This window comes from Papilio machaon, chromosome 7 (genome assembly GCF_912999745.1).
Source record: "Papilio machaon chromosome 7, ilPapMach1.1, whole genome shotgun sequence".
In the NCBI taxonomy this organism is placed as follows: Eukaryota; Metazoa; Arthropoda; class Insecta; order Lepidoptera; family Papilionidae; genus Papilio; species Papilio machaon.
The window spans coordinates 1,740,780-1,762,885 of NC_059992.1; the positions used below are offsets into that span (position 1 = coordinate 1,740,780).

A 22,106-nucleotide genomic window follows, 5' to 3' on the forward strand; every position below is an offset into this window, starting at 1 on the left:
TGATTTGGATCTTTGAAATTGTTTAATTTGCACAATGGATTAAGTAACTTACCTATTAATATCATCTATTTTATCTTCAGAAATTATGTCTTAAAACTCAAAAGTATGAATTGGGTATTTAGGAAATCTCACTTAACACGAAATGTATAATAAAGTTATTGGAAAAGTTTCCGTCATTGATTCTTTATCGAATGTAAATATTGTTTTTAGTTCTTCATTCAAGATGATAAAAATATTTGAACGTTCCATAAAAGTCAGTAATTAGCATTGTAAATACAAATGATAAAAAAAGTATTTGAATGACGACGAAAGATATAAATTAATTACTACCAAATTTTCTCACTAGAAAGGTTAAAAGAAATGAGATTTTTACTCAAATAATTAAGATCTGCGTTAAGTTAATTTCGTCTATCAAGACAGTAGTAGTCAGCTGTTAAACTGGAGCAAGTAATAATTTGTTGATCTGTCACTATTTACGCTCGATATCCAATTTCAAGGTCGGATGAATTGAATAGGTTGCAAATGGGGTGACAATATTTTTGCAAGTTTATCTTATTTAATTTGTCATATTAAACTGGTTATTATTATTTCTTTTCATTTCGACGACTCTACTTTCAATCCCGTTTTGTAAGGTAAGGATAAGCTTAACTAATAACTTATATAAGCCCACATAAAAATGAGTTACGTCGACTGAATAGAAGAATCAGTAGTACAAAATGTTATAAAATTAAAAGATTTACAAGTATAGAGGTATCTCAAAGCGGAAGAAATTTCACTTCTTCGAATGATATTGTCCCTACTCTATTAACTTCGGCAAATATTTTAGACTGTCCGCAAAAATTTTTGTTTTCAGTCACACTATTATGGAAGAATTTCAGTCAAGTTACAGCATTATTGAACCAGAACGGATAACTGTTACATTGAAATAACCGTTTAATTTAAATCACATGTTTAAATAACAAGTTTTTTTTAAGTAACAGAATGTTTATATTAAAATAATTTATAGATTTCAGTTGAAAATTCACGATTGTGGATGAATTTTGGAGTTGCCAGGAATAAGAGAAATTATCAATTATTCCTAACTGTAAGTATACTGGTTAGGTTTTGACTCGACTTGTGGTACTTTCATTTATAAATAAAAATAACTGTTATTTAAACAAATATTTAACTATTTCAACTTAATTAATGACAAAAACAAAAGGTGTTCTTGGGGTATTTAAACATCGCTCTCGATTCAACTTACGGCATTGTGTGATTCAGTGCGTGAAATCGACTAACCGTGGGTTTCCGAGACCAACATCTCCATTTAAAACATATTGTTATCTCTCTTTTGTCAAAGATAATGATAGGGATGACGATATGTTTTTATACAGAGATTATGGTCTCAGAATCCAACGGTAAGAAATATTTTTTTCCCACAACATTAAATGGAGCGTTGCAATCGCTATTCTTTAAAACAGAAGATCGTTTGTGGTTTTAACGGCTATTATTTTTTTTATTGGTAACAGTGTTAAAAATAATTCTGTGGACATCGTATAGTGGACAAAATAATTTAGAAGTCAAAATGACGTCGGTAGACTCACGTCCCATGTTATTAAGCACGAGTTGCAGGTTATTTACTCGTCCGTTGTTTACCATGAACCACATGTTATATTATGTCTGGTTTTTAAACAAAAAGAGAAGGATTGCAATATGTTTTTGCATATGTTTCTGCAGTGGAAATTCACAGTTATGTTTTTTTATATCAAAAGGTGACAATCGAGCAAACGGCCACCTGGATTCGCCGAAATAGCGAGTCCACCGTTGCCCATAGACATCCGCAAATGCAGATGCGTTGCCTACCTTTAATAAACGGAGAAGGGGACGCACAGAAAGAGGATATTTCCCCTTTCTATGCGTCCCCTCTTCCGCCAAATTCACAGTTATGTGGATACGAATTATGCTCACAATATTCAAGCCTTAACTAACAGTTGTAGAGATACGGAGATAGATTGTAACCGTCTTGAATGTGATAGTTATCTTGTTTACAGATCTTGACACAATTCTGATACGGGGTTCTATTTAAACATCCTTTAAATTTAGAAGATAAACTTTTTAACTTCTATGAAAGTATTCAAAGATATTTTTGAAACAATTAGTATTTTCGGAATACAATATAGAATGGATATTTTTATTAGCCATAACGACCATGACTAGTAATTTGATTTAAGAGTTTATTTTTGGGAACAACACTTAATAACTTATTACACAAAACTTAGACTTAAAGTGGACCTAAGATTTTACGAAAGATCTCTAAAATTGTTATAAAATTGTTTTCTCCCGCTTTTACAGTGATATTGCAGAAATATTTATATTTTTTTTATATTATAAGGTGGCAAACGAGCGAGCGGCCACCTGAATATGTCGAAATACCGAAGCGACCGCTGTTTCACAGATATCCGCAATTTCAGACAAGCAATCGACGGAGGAGACGCAAAGAAAGAAAATATTTCCCCTTCTGTGCATTTCCTGTTTCGTCAAATTCACTTCCCCTTTCCATCCTTGCCGTATAAGAAAAGGGTGGGAAGGCAAAAAGCACGCACACTCATCAGACGAAACGCGGAATTGTTTCCACTTCACGTCTGTCTTCTTATTGGTCAAGCCGACCATTTCTTGCAACAGATTATGATGCTGCTGGCGTCCCCCACTGTTAAAATTTAATTAAATATTTATAACATCCTTTGTGTTGATTTTAAATAAATTGAGGACATTTTAAAAGTAGGACTATGTATTCACAATAGACGGAACTTCGCGTCACCAGCGACGAGAACGTTTGTTGAATTACTTCCACCTGTAATTTCTCCCCTTGGACAGGTTATTTGTCTTCGCTCTACATGGCAGCGGTTCTCAAATTATACTTGGAAGGCATTATATTACAAATTAGTAAATAAAAATGATAATGTATTTCTACCAAACTTTACATTAAACTTATGTTTGTAAAAAAACAAATTTAAGTTAATAACCAATTCACTTACTGTAAAAATGTCTCCAAAACAGTTTGAATAACACATGTTAAAAAGCCACACCCTTATACATTAGGGTGTGGTTTTTTTATCGAAAGGATCGACTTTTTTATTTAGCTCGTGCTGTAATAGACAGGTTTCGTTGATAGAAAAAAACTAACGTCTTCTAGCGACAGTGAAAGTATAATATCAGCCTCAAGAAATTCTCAACATAGGCAATTTATTTTATCATGTTATTGAGAGAGAAAGCTTTTGAATTACACGAAGTTACATAGACAGTATTTTTATTACAAAAGTAAATATATTTTTTGTTTTAAGTAAAATGATACAATTTAAAATACTCAAGTTAACTAACAATCCACTGTACATAATAAATTGAATGTCTGCAAAGACCCGTGTGAAATTCTCGACTCCTCTTGATGTATTAAGTCGCGGAAAATAAGGTTTTAATAATCTTGCAAAACAATACGCTTCAAAATTATTTTATGAGCGTTTGTAGTGTTAACATAAATTTAAATGTATATGACATAAAATATGTAAATTTAAAACTTTATCTCATAAGAAAATATCCGAAACTTTACAAACCAGAAACCGTACGTTTCTTCAAAACATAACTGTGAAATTCCACTGCCGAAACACTTGTACTAAAAACAAACACATTTTTATCTCTGCTTCTTTTTTCGAGAGAATAAAAAAGGATAACAATATGTTTTATGCAATATAAAAGTATTTCAAAAATGGAAACCAAAAGTTAAAATGTTAACAAGATAGGTTTTCCGGTCGGTAGATCTATGAAGGTAGGGTCACTAGAGATTTGGTTGATTGAATGAACGGAACGACATGTCGAGGTCGCAGGTCAGGCAGATGCTCATCGGTTCATTTGACGTGAATCACGCTTGCTGAAGATACATTGGTTTAAAAGAATTAGGTGACATTACTAACGTAGATTTTTGGGTGATTGTGACAATTAAAGTTGCCTAAAATTGTAAACGATCATATTCACAATTTGAGAATATAAATTGGTTGAATAATATTCTTTGTTTGGGTCTAAATGAAGTTACAAACAATCTGTTTATCAAATTTACGTTTTGAGTTGGAACTAAGTATCTTGGTAGCTAAATTTCAAGAATTTTAACATCAAGTACTAATAAGTACTTAATTAAAAAAAAATAGGTACTTATTTTAAAACAAACTATTATATCTCTTGGGAGAGACGTTTATTTGTAACGCGTCATATTGAAGTCGTCCTTCAATTATTAATTCCAAATGAGTCATACATTGCAAGGTGTTTGTTATAACTTGTCGCGCTAAGTAAGCAGGTTTGTTGAGAGTATATTTTTCGATTGATTACTGATACTATTCAAGCAGTCTACTAATAAGTATCTACTACTTGTACAATTGACAAAGCCATGTTACACTATCTGTCAAAACGTAAAAACGTAGTCAAAAGACCCTGCAAAAGAAAACAGGACAAATATGTCACGCATACAGGAGTAAAAATGTCTACCACTGCTTTAAACTTTATCGTGTTCCATATTAGGATCGAGTAACAGGTGAATAAATCAATATCGTAGGCTAAGATAACATTATCAGTTAGTGCATTATCGAGGAAATATACCATATTGAGGACTTGCTAAACGAATAGTTACAGTGACACGATTACAACTAATATTAAATACGATAGAATATTTTATGTAATCTTTTTTGTAAAAAAAAAAAAACGATTCGGTTGTGATGATGACTGAGCAAATCTTATAATCTCATTATAACGATAAATCTATTCAAAAGTTTACTTTGACTTTCTGATTGCATTTTTGACTAGAGCTGAGCCAATCGAGAAAATGACCCCAGTTACAAAAAACATGCCGATTCGAACCCACGACCCAAAGCACTACTAAGTTACGGTCTTGCCACTGAACCAAGTTGACACTTATCATTAGTTTCTTTTCTACGGAAATTTAACTTACCACCGCGACCAGTTTCCCGCGAACTGTTATTCCAACCATGGGGGAGAACTTCAATTCCACCCCGGGTTCAATCACCAACTCAGCTTCCCTTTCCACAAGAAGATCATCTCGAAGCAGATACGGGCTACCATTTAATTTCCAATGTGTTCGACCTCCAGCTAACACACCTCCAGGTAACTCAGTCAGTCCTAATGACTTGTTTAGTAAATAAGGATCCGTTTCACTCCATACAGCTTGTCCGTTAGAAACGCAAACACCAAACATAACAAACACAAGTACAGTCCTCCATTTGTACTTAGTATCACTAAACTGACTGTGTCTCTTCTGTAAACCCATATCTTTAGAGCATTCCATATTAACTAACTGTACACAAAAATATTCATTTCACTTTTGCTAACGCTCCTTGCCACAACACCTAGGGATACACCATATATGTACATCGACACGTACCGAACTTACACACCATTTTTATAAATAAATGTGAGAATTTAATAAAAGAATAATTTATTTGATACACACTCAAAATAAAAACAATTTAACAAAGGTGGGGTGGGATAACAGAAAATAAGCGAAAAGGCGCACTAAGGCGCGACCGTTGAACAAAGTCGTTTGGCCGGTTTTGTACGTTTACTTTGTAGTTTCCTCCTCCCTGCCCTCCCACCTGCTTCGGCTTCGTGTTCGTGTGTTTCAAATCAAAAGCCTACTCCCTCCTCACGAAATAAACGTCGTACATTCAGCTTTCCGCTCCTTTCACTTAGTATGAAATAATCCTTCATTCATTCATTCCGTTCCACATAATTAAATACAATTTTATAGTTCATTCCTATTATAAAATTTAATTTTAAAATTTAAGGGATTTATATAAAAAGTTAACTTATTGGGTAATAAGTATTTTGTAGTTCGTAATTTTATAAATTAAGAAAGACAACGTCTGCAAAAATTTTAAGGTATAGCAACATTATACAATGTATTTTCTTCGTTCAATTCAGTTCAATTCGGCATAAGTTAACCTTGTTCCGCCTCTTACTCATTCACTCTTCAATTCGATCAATCCGTTTTTCGTTTTGTTTCATATTTTAATAAATAATTTCATATATATTACATTATATTTACAAAAAATATAGTAGTATAGGATTAACTTTCAACGTAAGAATCTTTATCTTCAATTTAATTCATGTAAGTCCATGTTTTCTTTGTTTGGGTTAGAGTGTGGTGTTGGCGTGGCACCGTCGCGGTGTCGGCGACGGCGACATTTTGTTTGTTCAATGTATTTATAATTTTTAACATTCAAATTATTGATGCAATTTTTAGATATAAAAACGCACCATGAGCTCGGGTGGAACACGTGTGTACGTCGGTGGACTCGTCGAGGGCATAAAAAAAGAGGATCTCGAAAGGGAGTTTGACAAATATGGGAAATTGAACTCCGTTTGGGTAGCACTCAATCCCCCCGGATTTGCATTCATAGAATTTGAAAACATGCAGGAGGCAGAGGATGCGTGTAGCGCGATGAATGGCTTTGAAATGTTAGGCGCGACATTGAAAGTAGAGTTATCGAGAAAACGTGACGGGCCGCGTCGCGGTGGTGGCAACTTTAGAGGAGGGCGAGGTGGAGGTAACTTCAGGGGCCGATCGTTCGGGGGCCCGCCCAGCGGTAACAGATCTTTCAATAACTTCGGAGGCAACGGTGGTGGCGGCGGCGGCGGCGGCAGACCGTTCAACCGCAACGGAGGCCAGTCCTATAACAAGTATCCTTCTTCAGGAAGTAATATGAGGTCTAGGTCACCACTAGAGCGTCTTTAATTTAATCTTAGCTTTTAATTAGGTTTAGTGTTAATATTATCTGAAGCCTTCCAAGTGTTAAAATTCAATGTCTGTTCTTACGGGAGGGTTTAAATGCTGGGAAGAGTTCCATCAACAACAATGACCTGAGGAATTAGAGGTAATGTATGATTTTGTTAACACCACATTATATATTTATTTAATGACTTATACAGTTAGAACAGATTTATGAGATATGTAATTTGTAAACAAGTACAGAGAGTTAATTATTATGCAAGATTTATGTACAATACTTATTGTACATGATATTTTGAGATTTTAATTGACCTATCTTATTTACAACATGTCGAGTTTATCATGAATCTATTTTTATACTATCACACATTGATTATACTCACTCAAGAATATACTTTGTATAGTTGTAATTGACACTGTTCTCTGGTTCCAAATGTAAACCTAAATATTATTGACATTGTATAGCACATTTCAAACTAAATCTTGTCATATTATACTGAATTTTATGGATTACCTTATTTAACCAAAGAAAAATTAAATTGATATATTTTCAGTCTTTGATATCTCCGTAGTACTTGTACATTATCAATAAACTCTCTTTAAAATTTTATTAAAATGTCACCAGTTTTACTTTGAAGTTTCACAATCCTGAATGAAGTAATTTAAACCTCGTGTTAGTCTCTCTTATGCTAAGAACCCATTCATTATTTCACATTTTTATACAAAACTTACCAATTATTAATTCTGCACTACCCTTGTCCGTTTCTTGCTCTCTGTATAATTTTGTGTTTTAAAATGTTTATCTTTTTTGTCTTTTTATTAATTTGCTACTACCCAAATTTAATACAACTAGTTTTTGAATGTAACATCTTTTATACTGAAGTTATTTTGGTTATTAATAATTTGAAATTATTCAACTTAGATACATTTTCTTTCATTAGTTCTACATCCATTCATTAATTTGTTTAATTTAATCTAACAATTTAATTAAATTTTAAAGCAAAAAAATTTATCTTTGAATTTTCCAATCCCTTGTATATATTGTTTATTTTTCACGAATAATAATTTATCAATTTTTATTTTCAGTTCCTTGGATTCTGATCTCAAGTCTACATTGACATGAGAATAATTAAGCAAGAACAATCATCAATAAATAATAAACTACAATTACCTAAGCACTTACACATTAAGACTTTTACATGTAATAAATGAAACATACGATATGCTTGAAATGGTTTTATTCTTAAAATTATTTTTAAAAAAATATGTTAATAAATTATGAGGGACTGCTAAGGCAGGCCATTAAAAGTTCCATTTTGTTGAGAAAGTTTTTGCCCTCCATTTTTTCTAATTTGATCTCTTTGAATGCACCACCGAGGTTCTCCCATTTTTTATCTTGCACTAGTTCACTTGCAAAGAAATCTTTTCTAGGTGATTGTGCTATATACACTTGGATACCAACTGATGGTTCACATCTTATTGCAATCATCCTATCACCTGAAACAAAATTTAAACAAGTAAATAATCTCGTATTTACTGCCTACCAGTATTGTTTAACACTGTTATTTATATCCAAATTAGTTTATCTATATATATAAAAGAAAGCGTGTTGGTTACACTATTTATAACTCAAGAACGGCTGAATCGATTTGACTGAAGATTGGTGGGCAGGTAGCTTAGAACCAGGAAACGGACATAGGATAATTTTTACCCCGTTTTCTATTTTTCATTCCGCGCGGACGGAGTCGCGGGTAAAAGCTAGTTTACCTTAATTTGATTAAAAACAGAGATTTAAAGGACAGATAATGCGTAATATTATGTAGATGTAGTTGCACTAGTGCAATTGTTAAATTAAACTAGTGGTTGCGCTTGTGGAAAATGGATTTAACTGAATACCGTTGGGCGATGCGAGTAGACATGATGAAGCATTCCCGAGGGGCTCGACAGGCCCTGAGCCGAGGTGTGCACTGGAAGCCAGCAGCTGCCAGCCCATGCAGCGGCCCACCGCCTGCACCGCCATCATCTGGTGCTGATAGATCTGTTGCATCATAAACAAATAAGCCCCATGAGCTATAATAAGAGCTATATCGACGCTGGAAAGCATAAACGCTGTAACCCTTGAAATCGCGAATATGTTTTTCACACGTTAATAATTTCAACCATTATCAAATGATAATGATTTTATTATAGGTTAGCACAAACTACACAACATTGCTAAATACCGCATACTTGTAGGCGTATCAGCTCACGAGTTATCATTTTTTGGCTCTCCTGTAAAGTTCATACTTTCGGGGTTACAGCGTTTACGCTTTCCAGCGTTGATATACTTTTTTAGAGAAGAAATATGAATGGTCGTTTTTTTATGTTAAAGTGGCTGTGACTCAGAAAGAGAAATACAAGATTATAAGAAATCTTGCGACAATAGAACCGCATATTTTTACAAAAGTACCAGTCTTGTTGAAGTATACCTGGCAGTAGATGAGATCCCGTAGCTCCTGAAGCTCATAGGATAGATGTCTAACGCGGCCATCGCGGCAGATGCACTTCAGCGTCTTCTCTCCCACGTGTACCACAAGCGAGGTGCGACACACCGCGTCATAACTGTATATAAATAGAATTATATCTTACTCTTAAAAAAACCATCCAATATGTCAATACGTTAAATAAAATGATTAACTCATTACTCACCCAAAGGCCATGATGTTAATTTTGACACATGACTGTGTTGGGCTGTTCAGTGCGTTCCAATGTGACACAATCAAGGGATCCTTCACCTGATAAACATTATTAGATTCAACAATAATTTAATATTAATTATATATTACAGTATATTTAAATAAATATATGACATTTAATACAACAAAATATAATTTGAAACTACCAACCTCTTTAGCAATAGTGTCTAGAACATATTCACTGCGCCTGCGCATAAAGAAGTGCTGCGCTTGCTGTATTATTTGCTCCAGCAGCGACTGTTCCTTGCTCATATCCAGCAGTTCATATCGATCAGCAGCCATTGGTCCTAGAGAAGTGACAATAAAATATAAATAACGATTAAAATAGTAGACATTGTGGTGAATTCACTATTTTCCTGCAAAAAAAAATGGAATGACAGTTAAATTACTATATTTCAAAAAGATCTCGTGCCTTACCAACCATTAGAGACTAGTACATGTAGTTATGTACATGCAGTGGTCGTATTTGAACATGTGGTTACCTGCCAGAGAGCGCCTCTTTGAAGGCCCTAGTGGTCCAGTAGCAGGGTGTGGGAATGGATGATGTGTGTTGTTATGGTGCACAGCCCGCAGCAGCTGGTGCAGCGAGTGCTCCAGCACATGATCATGTTCAGACTTGCCACTGGAACCTTCACTCTGAACACATAAGTTATATTTAGTATTAATTTTCAATGTTTATATGTACTCTATGCATTACTAAACAAATAATAGATTATTTATTCTTTTGCAAGTAATTCGGTCGTCTTTTGCAAGTAAGAGCGTCGGTTGCTCAGGGGTTAAGCACTTGACTTGCAATCTGCAGATCCTGGGTTTGAATCCCGCCATGTACCAATGTATTTTTCGACTCTCGATTTACATATGTACATTTATCCGACGTTCTTACGGTGAAGGAAAACATCGTGATACAACCTGCACATATCTGAGAAGAAATTCAATGATATGTGTGAAGTCAACCTGCACTTGGCCAGTGTGGTTGACTATGGCCTAGTCACCCCTAACTTGGGGTAGGCTCCGAGCCCCTCTGTGGGGACGTGTAGTGAGCTGATGATGATGAAGTAATTCGGGCAATAATGAGAAAATCGAGAATTTTTTTATTACTTACCTTTATTCCATCCGGGTTATTGTTATTTTGACCATTATTATGACACAGGCCAATCAACAACTGAATTCCGGGAAGAACCTAAAAACATAACGTAAAAAATTGATTTATATATCTCATTGTTAAATTCATACACTTAATTAAAACACTTACGGTAGCCATGATCTGATTGCCAACAACCATGTGTGGTATGGATGCATCTAATTGTACAGCTTCAGCTGCAAGTCTAGCAAACAGTTCTTTGCAGAACAGTACATTTTGTGCGGCCTCCAACTTCTGCTGCCAATGCAACTCAGCTCCATCTCCAGGGAGTGTACCCGGACAGTTCAGTGCGGATGAACTGAGTGTAGCTGTCACTACATCTTCTTGCTCTAAAATAGAATAGTTATATTTTAATATTTGTAGGATATAAAAATAATAATAAAAATATTAAATAATAATAATAAATATAATATAATAATAATAATAAAACAATAATAAAAAAAAATTACTTTTAAGCAGTGAGCTGACACAGGCTAAAAATAAAAAAAGTCCCATTCCCTGTCCTTTTGCTCTATTAAAACTATATATAAACTAGCTTTTACCCGCGACTCCGTCCGCGCGGAATAAAAAGATGGAAAGCGGGGTAAAAATTATCCTATGTCCATTTCCTGGTTCTGGGCTACCTGCCCACCAATTTTCAGTCAAATCGATGTGGCTGTTATTGAGTTATAAATAGTGTAACTAACACGACTTTCTTTTATATATATAGATGAATGGTCATTGCAAGCTGATAACTACCAGATGGAGGAAAGCTTTAATCAAACATACATTCAATAAAAATATTAAGTAAAATATATACCTTTCTGGCATAGTACAGAGATAAAAGCCACTCCTTGTAATTCCGGAGGGACGGTGACTCTCAATGCGGAAGGTGCAGGACCGGATGCATTCATACTCATAGCTTGAGCTATCTGTTCCTCAGGAGCTTTTGTAACCTGGGACATAGTACACACATTTTTAATAATTATTTTATATTTTCAAATACTAATAATGTTACTTGCTTGCCAGCTACTGTGTAAACTAGTTAATATGGAAAAGACAAGGCCAAAAGATCAACAAGTGCGATTTTTGTTTTTTTTTTTTAAGAGAAGGGGGCAAACGAGCAGTGGGAAAACGAAGGTGTTCATCGATGCCCATGGACATCTACAATACCAGAGGAATCACAGATGCGTTGCCGGCCTTTGAGATGGTTATACACTCGCTTCTTGAAGGACCCTAAGTCGTAACGGTTTGGAAATACCATAACGCGGCGGTACATGTGTAACTGAATATTTATGTATGTACATATTTTATGAAACAAAGTTTGTTAATTGCTTAGTAGATATTAAACATAGCCCTTAATAATTAATATAGACAAAGAAATTACTTCAAAAACTCCAGTCTGACTAAATTTAGAGCCTGCAGTTCTATAACTCAAGTCTCCTACTATAGTATTGGATACTTTCTTCAGTCTCCAATTCTGTCTGAGTCGTAACAAATCAATATGGAAGTCAGGCATATTCCGAGTCATCCTCATAGTCTCACTGGCACGAAGTCTTTCTACTCCGGCGAGGAGAACAGCCCCTGCTGCACTCAGTGCCTTCTTCCGACCATACACTTGCACCATGGGACGACTGTCAACTGGCTCTGCTTGTATTGGATCTAAGACCTGAAATATAGTTTGTTATGCAATATTTTTTTTTTTTGGCAGATTGAATATTAATGAATAAGAGGGTAATGGTGATTTTACTCTGTGTAGTAATTAGAAGGAGAAAATTTTAAGATATAGACAAATCTAAAAGATTATACAATTTTTTTTAGGATTTTAATTTGGCATCGTCAACAAAACCACATATAGATTTTTTCATTGTTATAATAGTTCCACTTAGTGAAGTTATTAATTACACCTAAGGTAATTAGCTTACCATGTATCTCTTCTCTTTTGCTATACTCAATACATCAGCAAGTACACTGACTTCAGTGAGTGCATTCTTCAATTTGTTTCTCACAGAATCCCACGGCCACAAGCTGGATTGATACCCCTGTTCCTTATTATCATCCTCAGATTTTGACTCCAAACTACACTCACCTTCTTTTTTAATATTACAAAACTCATCTTCTGATTTCGAAAAATCAATCTTTTGTGCTAATCTGGCTAAGTTTTCTGACATTGATAGTGGTCTGAAAAATTTAAACATTTGTTTATGAAAGAAAATCAAAAATCTAAATAACATTTTTGAATTTGTAGTTATACTTACGCCTGATATATTTCTTGGCCATCGTAAGTTATTTCTTGTATTTGATTTTCAATAGGAGCCTCAATGGATATGTTTACAGAATTAGCCATTTTTATGTTTTCATATAATTTAGACTGATTAGTACATATTTTTTCTGTTTGAAATTGGCAAATAAAATAGTTTATGTAGACGTAATTTTATTTCCACAACTATTATTTGATACAATATAAAATGACGGAGTATTTTCTATGTGTAACCTACTACTTTTAATTGGAAAAATACGATACAAACATTATTAATTAAAAAACTCCGTTCCCTAGAAATAAATCATTACATTTGACAACTGACAAAGTGTTTTTTTAAATGAAACAACAACTCTTGGATAAAGATTCAGTGTCATAAAGCCACAATAAGTTTGTTGTTAGATTTAACTTCAATAAATATTTTAAATTTGTTACGATCTATATACTATTAGTTAAAATAACAAAATCAGCTGTATTTTAATGTCCCCAGAAGTACCAAGAAAAGAAAATCATTTATGACAAATGTGAATTTTGTTTTCATAAAAAATTTTCATACTGAAAAATTGTAATTAACAAAAAATTCGATTTGTGAATGTAGACTACTATGATGCTTTTCTTAAAATAAAATACAAAATAATTAAAATAAATATCGCCATTTTTTGTTAAGCTCATAACTTTTTAATATCGATTATCTGTGTTTAGCTTTACCCCAACCAATGGTTGTCGTAAACTGTCGCTATCGAGCGAAATTTTGTTATGAAAATAGTAACAAAGTACGTGAATTCGATTCGAAATGTAAGGAATTAAAACATTTCGAAGACTTTATGTACTAAACTGATACAAATAACTCTGTTGTTTTTAAAATACGTCTTTGAAATATATAAAGAAAATGACGGATCGTTCCATCGCGGTGAGTGACGCTTTATAAGCTTAAACAAAACATCTTAATATATTAATTCGAGTGAAATTTACTTCAAGTTCTCATCTCGAAGAATGTTATTAAGATTGGTAGGAATATATCCACTACTATTGGAGATTGACACATTGTAATTGTATATGAAATATTATTTAAAAATTAAATTTCAGACTGTTTTTTGAACTAATGAGAGTATGTAGTAGTTAATAGAGATTATATGGAATATACTACTTTAAGTTAAAAGGAATTACTAATGTAATTTTACAATAGTCTTGTTAGATAATTAAAAAAAAATTATGATTTTTTCAAACAAATATACAAAATTTGTAATCATTTTCAGTCAAGGCCTAGTCTTGAGCAAGTGATTGCAATAGTGGACTTCATGGAGAAACATCCTGCTTTAGGGTTGGGTCAAATGAGAGGTCTTGAGAAGAGGGATGAATGCAAAAAGCTTTGGTTTAAATTAACAAAGATTGTCAACAGCCTCGGTGGACCTAATAGACCAATGAAATCTTGGGTTAAAGTGAGTTCAAATTTTTATCCAAAATATCCACCAATTCTTTTAGTATATGTTATAGAAAAAAAAACCGTAATAAATGCTATGACCAATTCCAACATTATTGGTAGGCCATTTCCAAACTTTTTATTCACTCTTTTTTCAGTATTGGGCAGATAAGAAATCAACAATCCGGTCAAAAGTTCAATCCAGTAATGGTGATCCTAACACCTTAAGTTCAAATATAGAAAAAAAAATATGGGACCTGTTCTTGGCTAATGATTCATCAAGTAAGTTTCGAATATTTATAATAATTTCCCACAGCATGTATTACCAGAATGGGGGTCTCAAGAAGGTCGCGCGGACTGGGGGTGCCGTCGCGGTAATAAAGTCCATTACCGACGCTTATGCACAATATAATCATTTAACCAATGAAAATTTTCCCTAAGATTTTTTCCAAACAGATTGGTCCTTCGAGTCGGATCGAAATTTAACTAAATTGCTTTTCTATTTTTAGTTAACAGTTAAGTAATTAAAAATCTATGCGATATAAGGTATTAATTTAATAAATATATATTTTACAGAGGATCGGAGTTCTGTAAAACAAGAGTCTCATTACATGGACGAATCATTCTACAATGAAGACAGCGGCGAGCATCAAATAGAGAGCGAACCCGTGTTGACTTTTGAGGAACCTATGGTTGACTTAGAAGAACGACAAATGCTTGTTATGGAGAAACTGGTATACTTCTTTTCAAATATCAGGTCATCGGCTCACTGTGCAGTGCTATCCTCCAGCATGTTGTTACATCTCGCTTTATCTAAAATTGTGTTCTGCGCAGCGACTTACGCTAAGTCAACAGCCAATATTTCTGAAAAGTACTATATACTCTTATAAATACATAAATTGATGTAGAATTAGTTACCGATCACATTACTTATAGAATAGTTGAAAGATGGACTCAAAGGCTTACGAAATATAGTATCACACTGGATGAAATATTTCATAGTACTTACGTACTAATTGAATAATTGCCAGTGTAGAGTTAAATTTCAAGGACCAATCACTATTAAGCGCATTTTGACTTCCACACTTCTGTCTGAGAAGTTGTTCTGTGAGAGATTTTGTTACGAACATCTTGCTGTATATATTTGAATGTCATTAACTGTATAATTGCAGGTTAAAATAATGGGAGATCAAGCGAACGCATTATCCCAGTTGGCGCACGCTTCTCATGTTAATGCACAAGCTATGGAGAGATTGGCGGAGGCATCACAAATACAGGTGAACAATAATTTTATTTTGTATACTAGAGTAAAATTATGAAACAATATATTATTTCTCATTTTAATAATGTACTTTGGGCTAATGTAATTTGGTGTTTTGCCTCTGATTTCTAATTTTTAATGCTTGTGAATTTAATAACCTACATATATTGGGTAATTATAATTTTAGAACAGTATTCACTTCATACAACTTACAAAATAAATATATAAAGACTAGCTTTCGCCCGCGATTCTGTCTGATTCTTGTTCTGATTTTTTCTTCAAGACTATGTTCTACATCCGTTCCAAATTTTATCAAGATCTGTTTAGCCGTTCTTATTTCATTCATATATCCATCCATCTATCTAAACATTAGCATTATTAGTAAGATTTAATTGAAGGCACGAGCTGTAGAGAGACTGGCTACATCTTTCGAAGCCATCGGTACTTCCACACACGACGTGAGGAACGCGATGGTCGACATTGACTCCACTATGAAGAGGTTTTATAACACTTCGCCCGCCTAGCACAGATATATGTAGGCGGTGATCACATGGCAACACTCATCGCCTTGGGGTTACCATTGCAAAACACCATTTTGGTATTATTTATCTCGAATATACAGAAATATGGATTTATTTTTAATTAAATTATTGCATATCACAATTAATATAGTATATAGTTGATAAAACAATTTAATATATTTAAAATGATGCATGTATGTTTATTATTTTATCTCGTCTTGCCATTTTTATTGCGTTTTATTTTTGACAGTACAACTAATATGTAATGCCTATTATGTTTAAAAAATTGTGATGTTATTTTAGTGTTATTTATTTTAAGTTAAAATGTAAATATTTGTACATAATCTGAAATAGTATTAAATGTATTCTTTTAAGTTTTTGTCTATTTTTTATACTAACTAGGACTTACCTTAAAAATTTTTTACAAATCTTCTTTACAGCACTAAAATTCAGAAAAACACTAAAAAACAGAATTTTTGAGAAAATCAACATCATCTCCTTGACCTTGTCCCACCTACGTAGGGTCGGTGCACCAGGTTTCCCTCCTCCAAATCAATCTGTCTTCCATCATCTCTATTGTCACCCCCTTCTTGATCATGTCATCTTTCACGCAATCCATCAATCTCTTCCTAGACCTACTTCTACCTGTGTACCTCCACACTCATACTTAACGTTCTCTTTGCCAAATGCTAAAAAAACAAGATATTGTGGAGAAATTAATAATCGACGGAATTTAATAAAATTATTAGTTAAAACATCATTTAATGAAATGAAAACTTATATTTCTGGAAGTAACAATTTTTTCAAATTTCATTATACTACTTACACTAAGTTTTGTATAAAATATAAATATTTTCTTTACCCGTACTAAGGAAATATTTAAGTTTAAACTTCGTTCAGTTATAAATTCGTCAAGTCAACTCGTCATATCTCTTACGCAACTTTATAAAAAAAGATGCTTTGAATTTATTTGTCGATATTGTTATAATAAGCTTAATACAGAACAATGATTGTAACTTTGGCATTTATTTTTACATTTCAATAATACTGTTAATATTATTACACATGATTGTAGGTAGGATTGTAGGTAAAGCATTCCCCTCTTTAAAAAAAAAAAAGGTAGGATTGTAGGTAGGTCCTTCGAGTCGGATTGTGCATCATGTTTAAATTTTTGTTATTTCATTATTAGAGGTAAGTTCAATCTTCGTTTATTTTAATCTTCTAATATTCCTAAAATATGTACCAGTACTAGAAATCTTTGATTTTTTTATTATCTAGCGAACTAATTAAGATAATTCCATAGTTCATTACTCTTAGCTAGTAATGACATAGTCTGGCTTCAATCCTTCACTACCTTTTCCAAAAGGTGGTTGAGAGTTTGTTGAACAGAAAAAGTTGCCACGTGCTCTGAAAAAATAGAAATTGCAGTTCACCTATTTTATAGACGATACAGGATGTTCTAATTTCTGTACCGTTTGGAACTAGAATTACTTTTCTTCTTACAATCTAATATTGATTGATTTTGCTATCAAACTGAGAGGAGTAACCCGTTTGACAAGTCTATGAACTATGAATACTGTTATTTATAGGTTATAGCTTTGTCAAATGGGTTGCCAGTGTTACCATTACTATTAATAATTTCTACAAACCTGGTATTAATCAAATCACCCATATATATGGTGAAATTGCTTCGAGAATAATCCTGCATCCAGTCAAGATAGTTATCGGCGTATATAGCCGAGATGTTGGTACCGTACAGCATGGCTTCTATGAAGTACTGCCAGGAACGATCATGGTCACAAAGGTCTAAAAATAATTTAAAGGCGTACTATAATGTAAACAAACTGGTAAATCTTAGGTTCGATGACATTACAACGGCGATGTTATAGCGTTAAAAAACATACGATAAAACTGCGCTAAGGGACTGGTAAAGTAATCTTTAAACGACTGGTAGTTAGTCTTAATATTAAAAGACAATAATATGCAGATCAGAGGTCAAAAATCTTTAAATTATAACATTATTCGTGGAAAAGTCTTTATGACTCTTTACCCGCACGGCTAAAAGTCTCTTGAGGTTGTCGTGGGCAGCCTGGCTGCTTTGACTTGGGGCCGTAGTAATTAGGCCATATGTCCACAGAGCCGGTCGATTTACTGGTGCCGTAGTTACCAGGATCCGTGTGTATAATGTCAACAAATAATGCGCAAGTACGGTCCAACTGTTTGAAGAAAGCGAACTTGCCCTCGAACAACGCACTGGCGGGATCCAGACCCGTAATTCTAGAAAATTTTCGAATTAAGCTTAATATTTATTATTAAAGATTTAATCAAAATAACAGTTGAACAATCTAGTTACAAAATCTTTTACTACAAACTGTTTTTTTAGTTTTTGTTTTTAATTATTTGCGTTAATACCTGCTGACAACTTTCCCCCTCTCCCTCAACCACGAGCCGGCATAGCCCATCAGATGGGCCCCGAGGGAATGTCCCATTAAATGGATACTGTTCAAATCGATTCCAGCATCTGATAAAGTAAGTAGAGCTTTACCGAGACCGTATCCAATCTGAAATAGTTTAAAGTTATAGTGTACTTATTCTTTGGAACCTTGATTTAGGAATGACGACAGCTATGAGATACAAAGGAAAGAAAGAAAAACAGTAAAAATATGTCTTTAGACATTAAGAAAACACTTAAAGAAATAATTTTTTTTTACAAAGTGGCAAACGAGCTGCAGTTATATAATATATGAATTAAAAAAAACACAATAAGTAACCTATGTGTTCTTCTAGTCTATGATCTACATCTATGCCAAATTTCATCGAGATCCGTTCCATCCAAACATTCGTATTTATAATATTAGTAAGAATTAAGATTAGTAAGAAGTAAGATATGACTATTGTCATGTGACGCCGTAAAACTAAACCTTTGAAACAGTTACTTAAATATTTTTACAGTTTATTTTAGTCATTTTTTAAATTTGTCTTCGTTACCCTGAATTAAAGCTTTTCAAAATTATTTTATTGTATTGCGGATACTGTCATGTGAGTGAATATCATTAAAAGATTAAACTGAAAGTTTTTACAGACTATCTTTATGCTGGGTTTTATCTGATTGTCCCTGAATTTTTACTTTTATGGCTGAATTTTATGATAAACAAAGCATGTACTCCTTTCGTCATTTCTTTGTTTATATATGATTAAAGAAAGTTGTTTCTTTATCATGTTTTATTTTTACAAATAGCGCAGTAATTTAGTGAAGACAGATAAATAATCACATGAGTCGTAAACATTCGTATATACATTTAGGCGTGTATTCTCAGCGTATATTACTGCTGGTTCTTGTCATAGATTAAGAATGGCTGTCTAGACCAAGAAAAAGGTTAAAAGATTAAGCAACAAAGTGTATAAAATATAAAAATATGACACCTTTTTAGCATTGGGAGCAGCTGATGTTGCATACGAAAGTTGAAAGCCTAGTAGACCACTTTTAGCCTCTTCTTCCCAGTCCAAAAGAATAACATTTCTCTTCCTCTTCGCTATGTAAGCTGTTAGGACCGCCGTAGTGGCGGGTCCATTAACTTTGCCTTGGTAGCCAAAGGTGTAGACAACGGTTGGTCGAGTCCGGTCCAGGCATGAGGAATAGGCTATAGGTAAAGGATTGTCTAACGGAGTAACCAGATACTCTGTTAGAGACCTGGAAATAGAAAACGTTACATATAATAAGTTATTCTAGGTACTTAAAAATAATATTATATGTTTTTGTGTAGCGACATTTTATTACTAAATGTCACCAAATAAAAACACTACAACTTTTTCTTTTACCGACTACCTAAGGGATGGAATTATGCGTTTGTAACTAAACACGAATACAAATAATCTATGGCAAGCAGGCAATCATGAAACTAATCACGTAGTGTTGTCACACTAGAAGACGCGCATCACTCAATAGTGTTTCAATTGAGTATTTAGTGTGGAAAAAATCCCCTGACTCTATTACAACGAATTGGAATGAGATTATGTTAACGTACACTGTGATTACTGCTGATGTGACGTCATTAGACTCAAGTATCATGTTATTGTGGCTTCGTAATAATACTTAGAAGGTTGATAGATCCTAAAAATTACCTCAAAATAAGCACATTAAAAATTTAAGTTTTTCTAACACTAGCGGTATTAAGCATCTATTACGCGATAAACTTGTTAGATAATTTGAGAACTGGATTTGGCGCACAAAAACAAAGAACAGGTTATAGTGATGTGATCGTCAGAAGAAAGCAGACGGCGTAACGATTATGTGCGACTATTCGCTACTTACGTAACTATGCCGCCCTGGTACTCTACTTAGCGACACATTGTGAAGGTTACGCGTGAGTTGTTTGGTAATCTCAATCATATGATGTCCTAGTACACAGGTCCAAATTTAACTTATATAAATTAATCTTTAATTAACTTCTATTTAGTAAATCTTTTCGACTGACTGTATATTTATGGTTCTCAGGGTAAGATTACGAGTCGAATCACACCTTACTCAAGAAAATCGATTCAGTAGTTTAAGATCCAGGAGGTAACGGAACTTTCTTAGATACAAACCTACATACATAAAATAATATAGACACGAAAAATGTAATCAACAACAGGGAAGAGGTTTACAGTTATAAGATAAAAGTAATTAATCATCATTTCATTGATTTATTAAGAATATTTGAATTTTAAATAGACTGAGTGGAATTAATGGGTACCGATATGTTTTACGATAACCCGCTTTTAGGAATATGCATTTTATTACTATGTGATTAGATAAAAATTAATGTATCTGTGTTTTGTTGTTTTAAGTCTGCTGAGAAAACTATGACCCTTTTAAAAACTTTGTTGTACTATTCCTTATGGCCTTACCAAAAGAACTAGATTGGTCCTGACTATTTTCATTATACAATACTTTGTACGAGAGGATATACAGAAAAGGATTCAAATATTATTGCGACCCTCACGTTGTCCAAATGGATTGAAAATGTACCTCAGATAAACGATTTGAAATAAATAATTATTTGGTTCTGTTTCTGACAACCAAAGCAAAGATTCAATTCATGGGTAAGCGATGTCATTTATAGACGGAAAACACTTGTATAATATATTTATGAAAGACTAGCTGACGCCCGCGACTCCGTCCGCCCGGAATTAAAAAAAAAAAACTTAAAAAGCCTATGTGTTCTTCCAGGTTATGTTCTACGTCTACGACAAATTTCAGCGAGATCCATGCAGCCGTTCTTGAGATACCTTCAAACAAACATCCATCCATCCATCCAAACATTTATAATATTAGTAAGATAGAAAAAGAAGCAGTTAAAATGTAATTACCCAATTTTGAAAGATTTAAAATTAGAATTCAGGTCAAAAGTTATCGAAATTTAATCTATTCCATATTATGAAGGATGCATAAATATTGATATATGGTACATTAAATATATTACGCTTACCCTTTATAACATCTTAACCACGCTGCTTCTGTTCTTGAGAGCGTACCTGTGACATAATCCAAAATATACCTAGTTTTAGTCTTTTAGAATTATGTTTTAACTTTTTTTTGTGAAATAATTCAATAAACTTACGGATTCGAAACTATAACCGTCTGATCGTTGTTCTGACGCGTTGTAACATTCACTCTAATCATGTCTACATTTAAAGCAAATCATAAAAGTTTTTAACCGACTTCAAAACAAGAGGAGACTCTTTATAACTTCATTCTTGTTCTCTGGTACAATGAACAACATAGATTTTGTAATTGGTTACTGCATTTTAATGCAACTACAAAACAATGTAATAAAATTGCACATTTAACAAAATTTAACATATTTGCGAAATAATGAAGATTTGTTCGAAGTTTGTGAAAGTCGTGTCGCGGTTAAATATATGATAAAGTCGCTTATGTAATAAACAATTCATTAAAAAAAGAATTTAATTCAAAATTAGGTCGATATCCAAATTATAATTTCCACATATAAAATTGAACACTATTGTGAAGTAAAATA

The 22,106-nt window shown here is 33.4% G+C and overlaps 5 protein-coding genes across 5 annotated transcripts in view; 2 read left to right on the plus strand and 3 right to left on the minus strand.

Moving 5' to 3' along the window:
* LOC106709963 (protein bark beetle) overlaps positions 1 to 5,323 on the minus strand; it is a 32,282-nt gene extending 26,959 nt beyond the window's left edge. The window contains exon 1 of the mRNA XM_045678605.1: positions 4,970 to 5,323. Coding sequence (XP_045534561.1) covers positions 4,970 to 5,323 — 354 coding nt within the window. The remainder of the gene's footprint in view (positions 1 to 4,969) is intronic.
* Positions 5,324 to 5,991: 668 nt separating this feature from the next.
* Positions 5,992 to 7,998, plus strand: LOC106709989 (RNA-binding protein Rsf1). Its single transcript, XM_014501919.2, has 3 exons — positions 5,992 to 6,145; positions 6,281 to 6,911; positions 7,853 to 7,998. The coding sequence occupies exon 2, from the start codon at positions 6,296 to 6,298 to the stop codon at positions 6,770 to 6,772; it is 477 nt and encodes a 158-aa protein (XP_014357405.1). The 5' UTR covers positions 5,992 to 6,145; positions 6,281 to 6,295; the 3' UTR covers positions 6,773 to 6,911; positions 7,853 to 7,998.
* LOC106709962 (mediator of RNA polymerase II transcription subunit 17) lies at positions 7,867 to 13,030 on the minus strand. Its single transcript, XM_045678496.1, has 12 exons — positions 12,880 to 13,030; positions 12,547 to 12,802; positions 12,009 to 12,290; positions 11,442 to 11,577; positions 10,754 to 10,971; positions 10,604 to 10,681; positions 9,984 to 10,137; positions 9,652 to 9,788; positions 9,455 to 9,540; positions 9,235 to 9,367; positions 8,663 to 8,804; positions 7,867 to 8,263 (listed from the first exon to the last, which is right to left on the minus strand). Exons 1-12 carry the CDS (start codon positions 12,966 to 12,968, stop codon positions 8,043 to 8,045), a joined length of 1,932 nt encoding a protein of 643 aa, XP_045534452.1. The 5' UTR covers positions 12,969 to 13,030; the 3' UTR covers positions 7,867 to 8,042.
* Positions 13,031 to 13,606: 576 nt separating this feature from the next.
* Positions 13,607 to 16,169, plus strand: LOC106710029. The gene is made up of 6 exons (XM_045678751.1): positions 13,607 to 13,791; positions 14,138 to 14,320; positions 14,460 to 14,583; positions 14,878 to 15,035; positions 15,474 to 15,578; positions 15,961 to 16,169. Exons 1-6 carry the CDS (start codon positions 13,771 to 13,773, stop codon positions 16,084 to 16,086), a joined length of 717 nt encoding a protein of 238 aa, XP_045534707.1. The 5' UTR covers positions 13,607 to 13,770; the 3' UTR covers positions 16,087 to 16,169.
* A 1,107-nt stretch (positions 16,170 to 17,276) lies between these two features.
* LOC106709961 (lipase member H-B-like) lies at positions 17,277 to 21,748 on the minus strand. Its single transcript, XM_045678607.1, has 7 exons — positions 21,687 to 21,748; positions 21,555 to 21,623; positions 19,507 to 19,774; positions 18,496 to 18,644; positions 18,134 to 18,360; positions 17,733 to 17,889; positions 17,277 to 17,490 (listed from the first exon to the last, which is right to left on the minus strand). The coding sequence occupies exons 1-7, from the start codon at positions 21,746 to 21,748 to the stop codon at positions 17,397 to 17,399; spliced, it is 1,026 nt and encodes a 341-aa protein (XP_045534563.1). The 3' UTR covers positions 17,277 to 17,396.
* Positions 21,749 to 22,106: the final 358 nt, after the last annotated feature.

What these genes read in the sequence shown, in the direction of transcription:
- LOC106709989 (XM_014501919.2), top strand. Translation starts at nt 6,296, where the DNA reads ATGAGCTCGGGTGGAACACGTGTGTACGTCGGTGGACTCGTCGAGGGC.
- LOC106709962 (XM_045678496.1), bottom strand. Translation starts at nt 12,968, where the DNA reads ATGGCTAATTCTGTAAACATATCCATTGAGGCTCCTATTGAAAATCAA. An exon ending in GGCCAAGAAATATATCAGGC is followed by an intron (nt 12,803 to 12,879) that starts GTAAGTATAACT and finishes TAAATTTTTCAG; the next exon opens with ACCACTATCAATGTCAGAAA. An exon ending in ATAACCCGGATGGAATAAAG is followed by an intron (nt 10,138 to 10,603) that starts GTAAGTAATAAA and finishes TTATGTGTTCAG; the next exon opens with AGTGAAGGTTCCAGTGGCAA.
- LOC106710029 (XM_045678751.1), top strand. Translation starts at nt 13,771, where the DNA reads ATGACGGATCGTTCCATCGCG. An exon ending in TGACGGATCGTTCCATCGCG is followed by an intron (nt 13,792 to 14,137) that starts GTGAGTGACGCT and finishes AATCATTTTCAG; the next exon opens with TCAAGGCCTAGTCTTGAGCA. An exon ending in CAATGAAATCTTGGGTTAAA is followed by an intron (nt 14,321 to 14,459) that starts GTGAGTTCAAAT and finishes CTCTTTTTTCAG; the next exon opens with TATTGGGCAGATAAGAAATC.
- LOC106709961 (XM_045678607.1), bottom strand. Translation starts at nt 21,748, where the DNA reads ATGATTAGAGTGAATGTTACAACGCGTCAGAACAACGATCAGACGGTT. An exon ending in CTGCTCCCAATGCTAAAAAG is followed by an intron (nt 18,645 to 19,506) that starts GTGTCATATTTT and finishes AAACTATTTCAG; the next exon opens with ATTGGATACGGTCTCGGTAA. An exon ending in AGGGGGAAAGTTGTCAGCAG is followed by an intron (nt 18,361 to 18,495) that starts GTATTAACGCAA and finishes AAAATTTTCTAG; the next exon opens with AATTACGGGTCTGGATCCCG.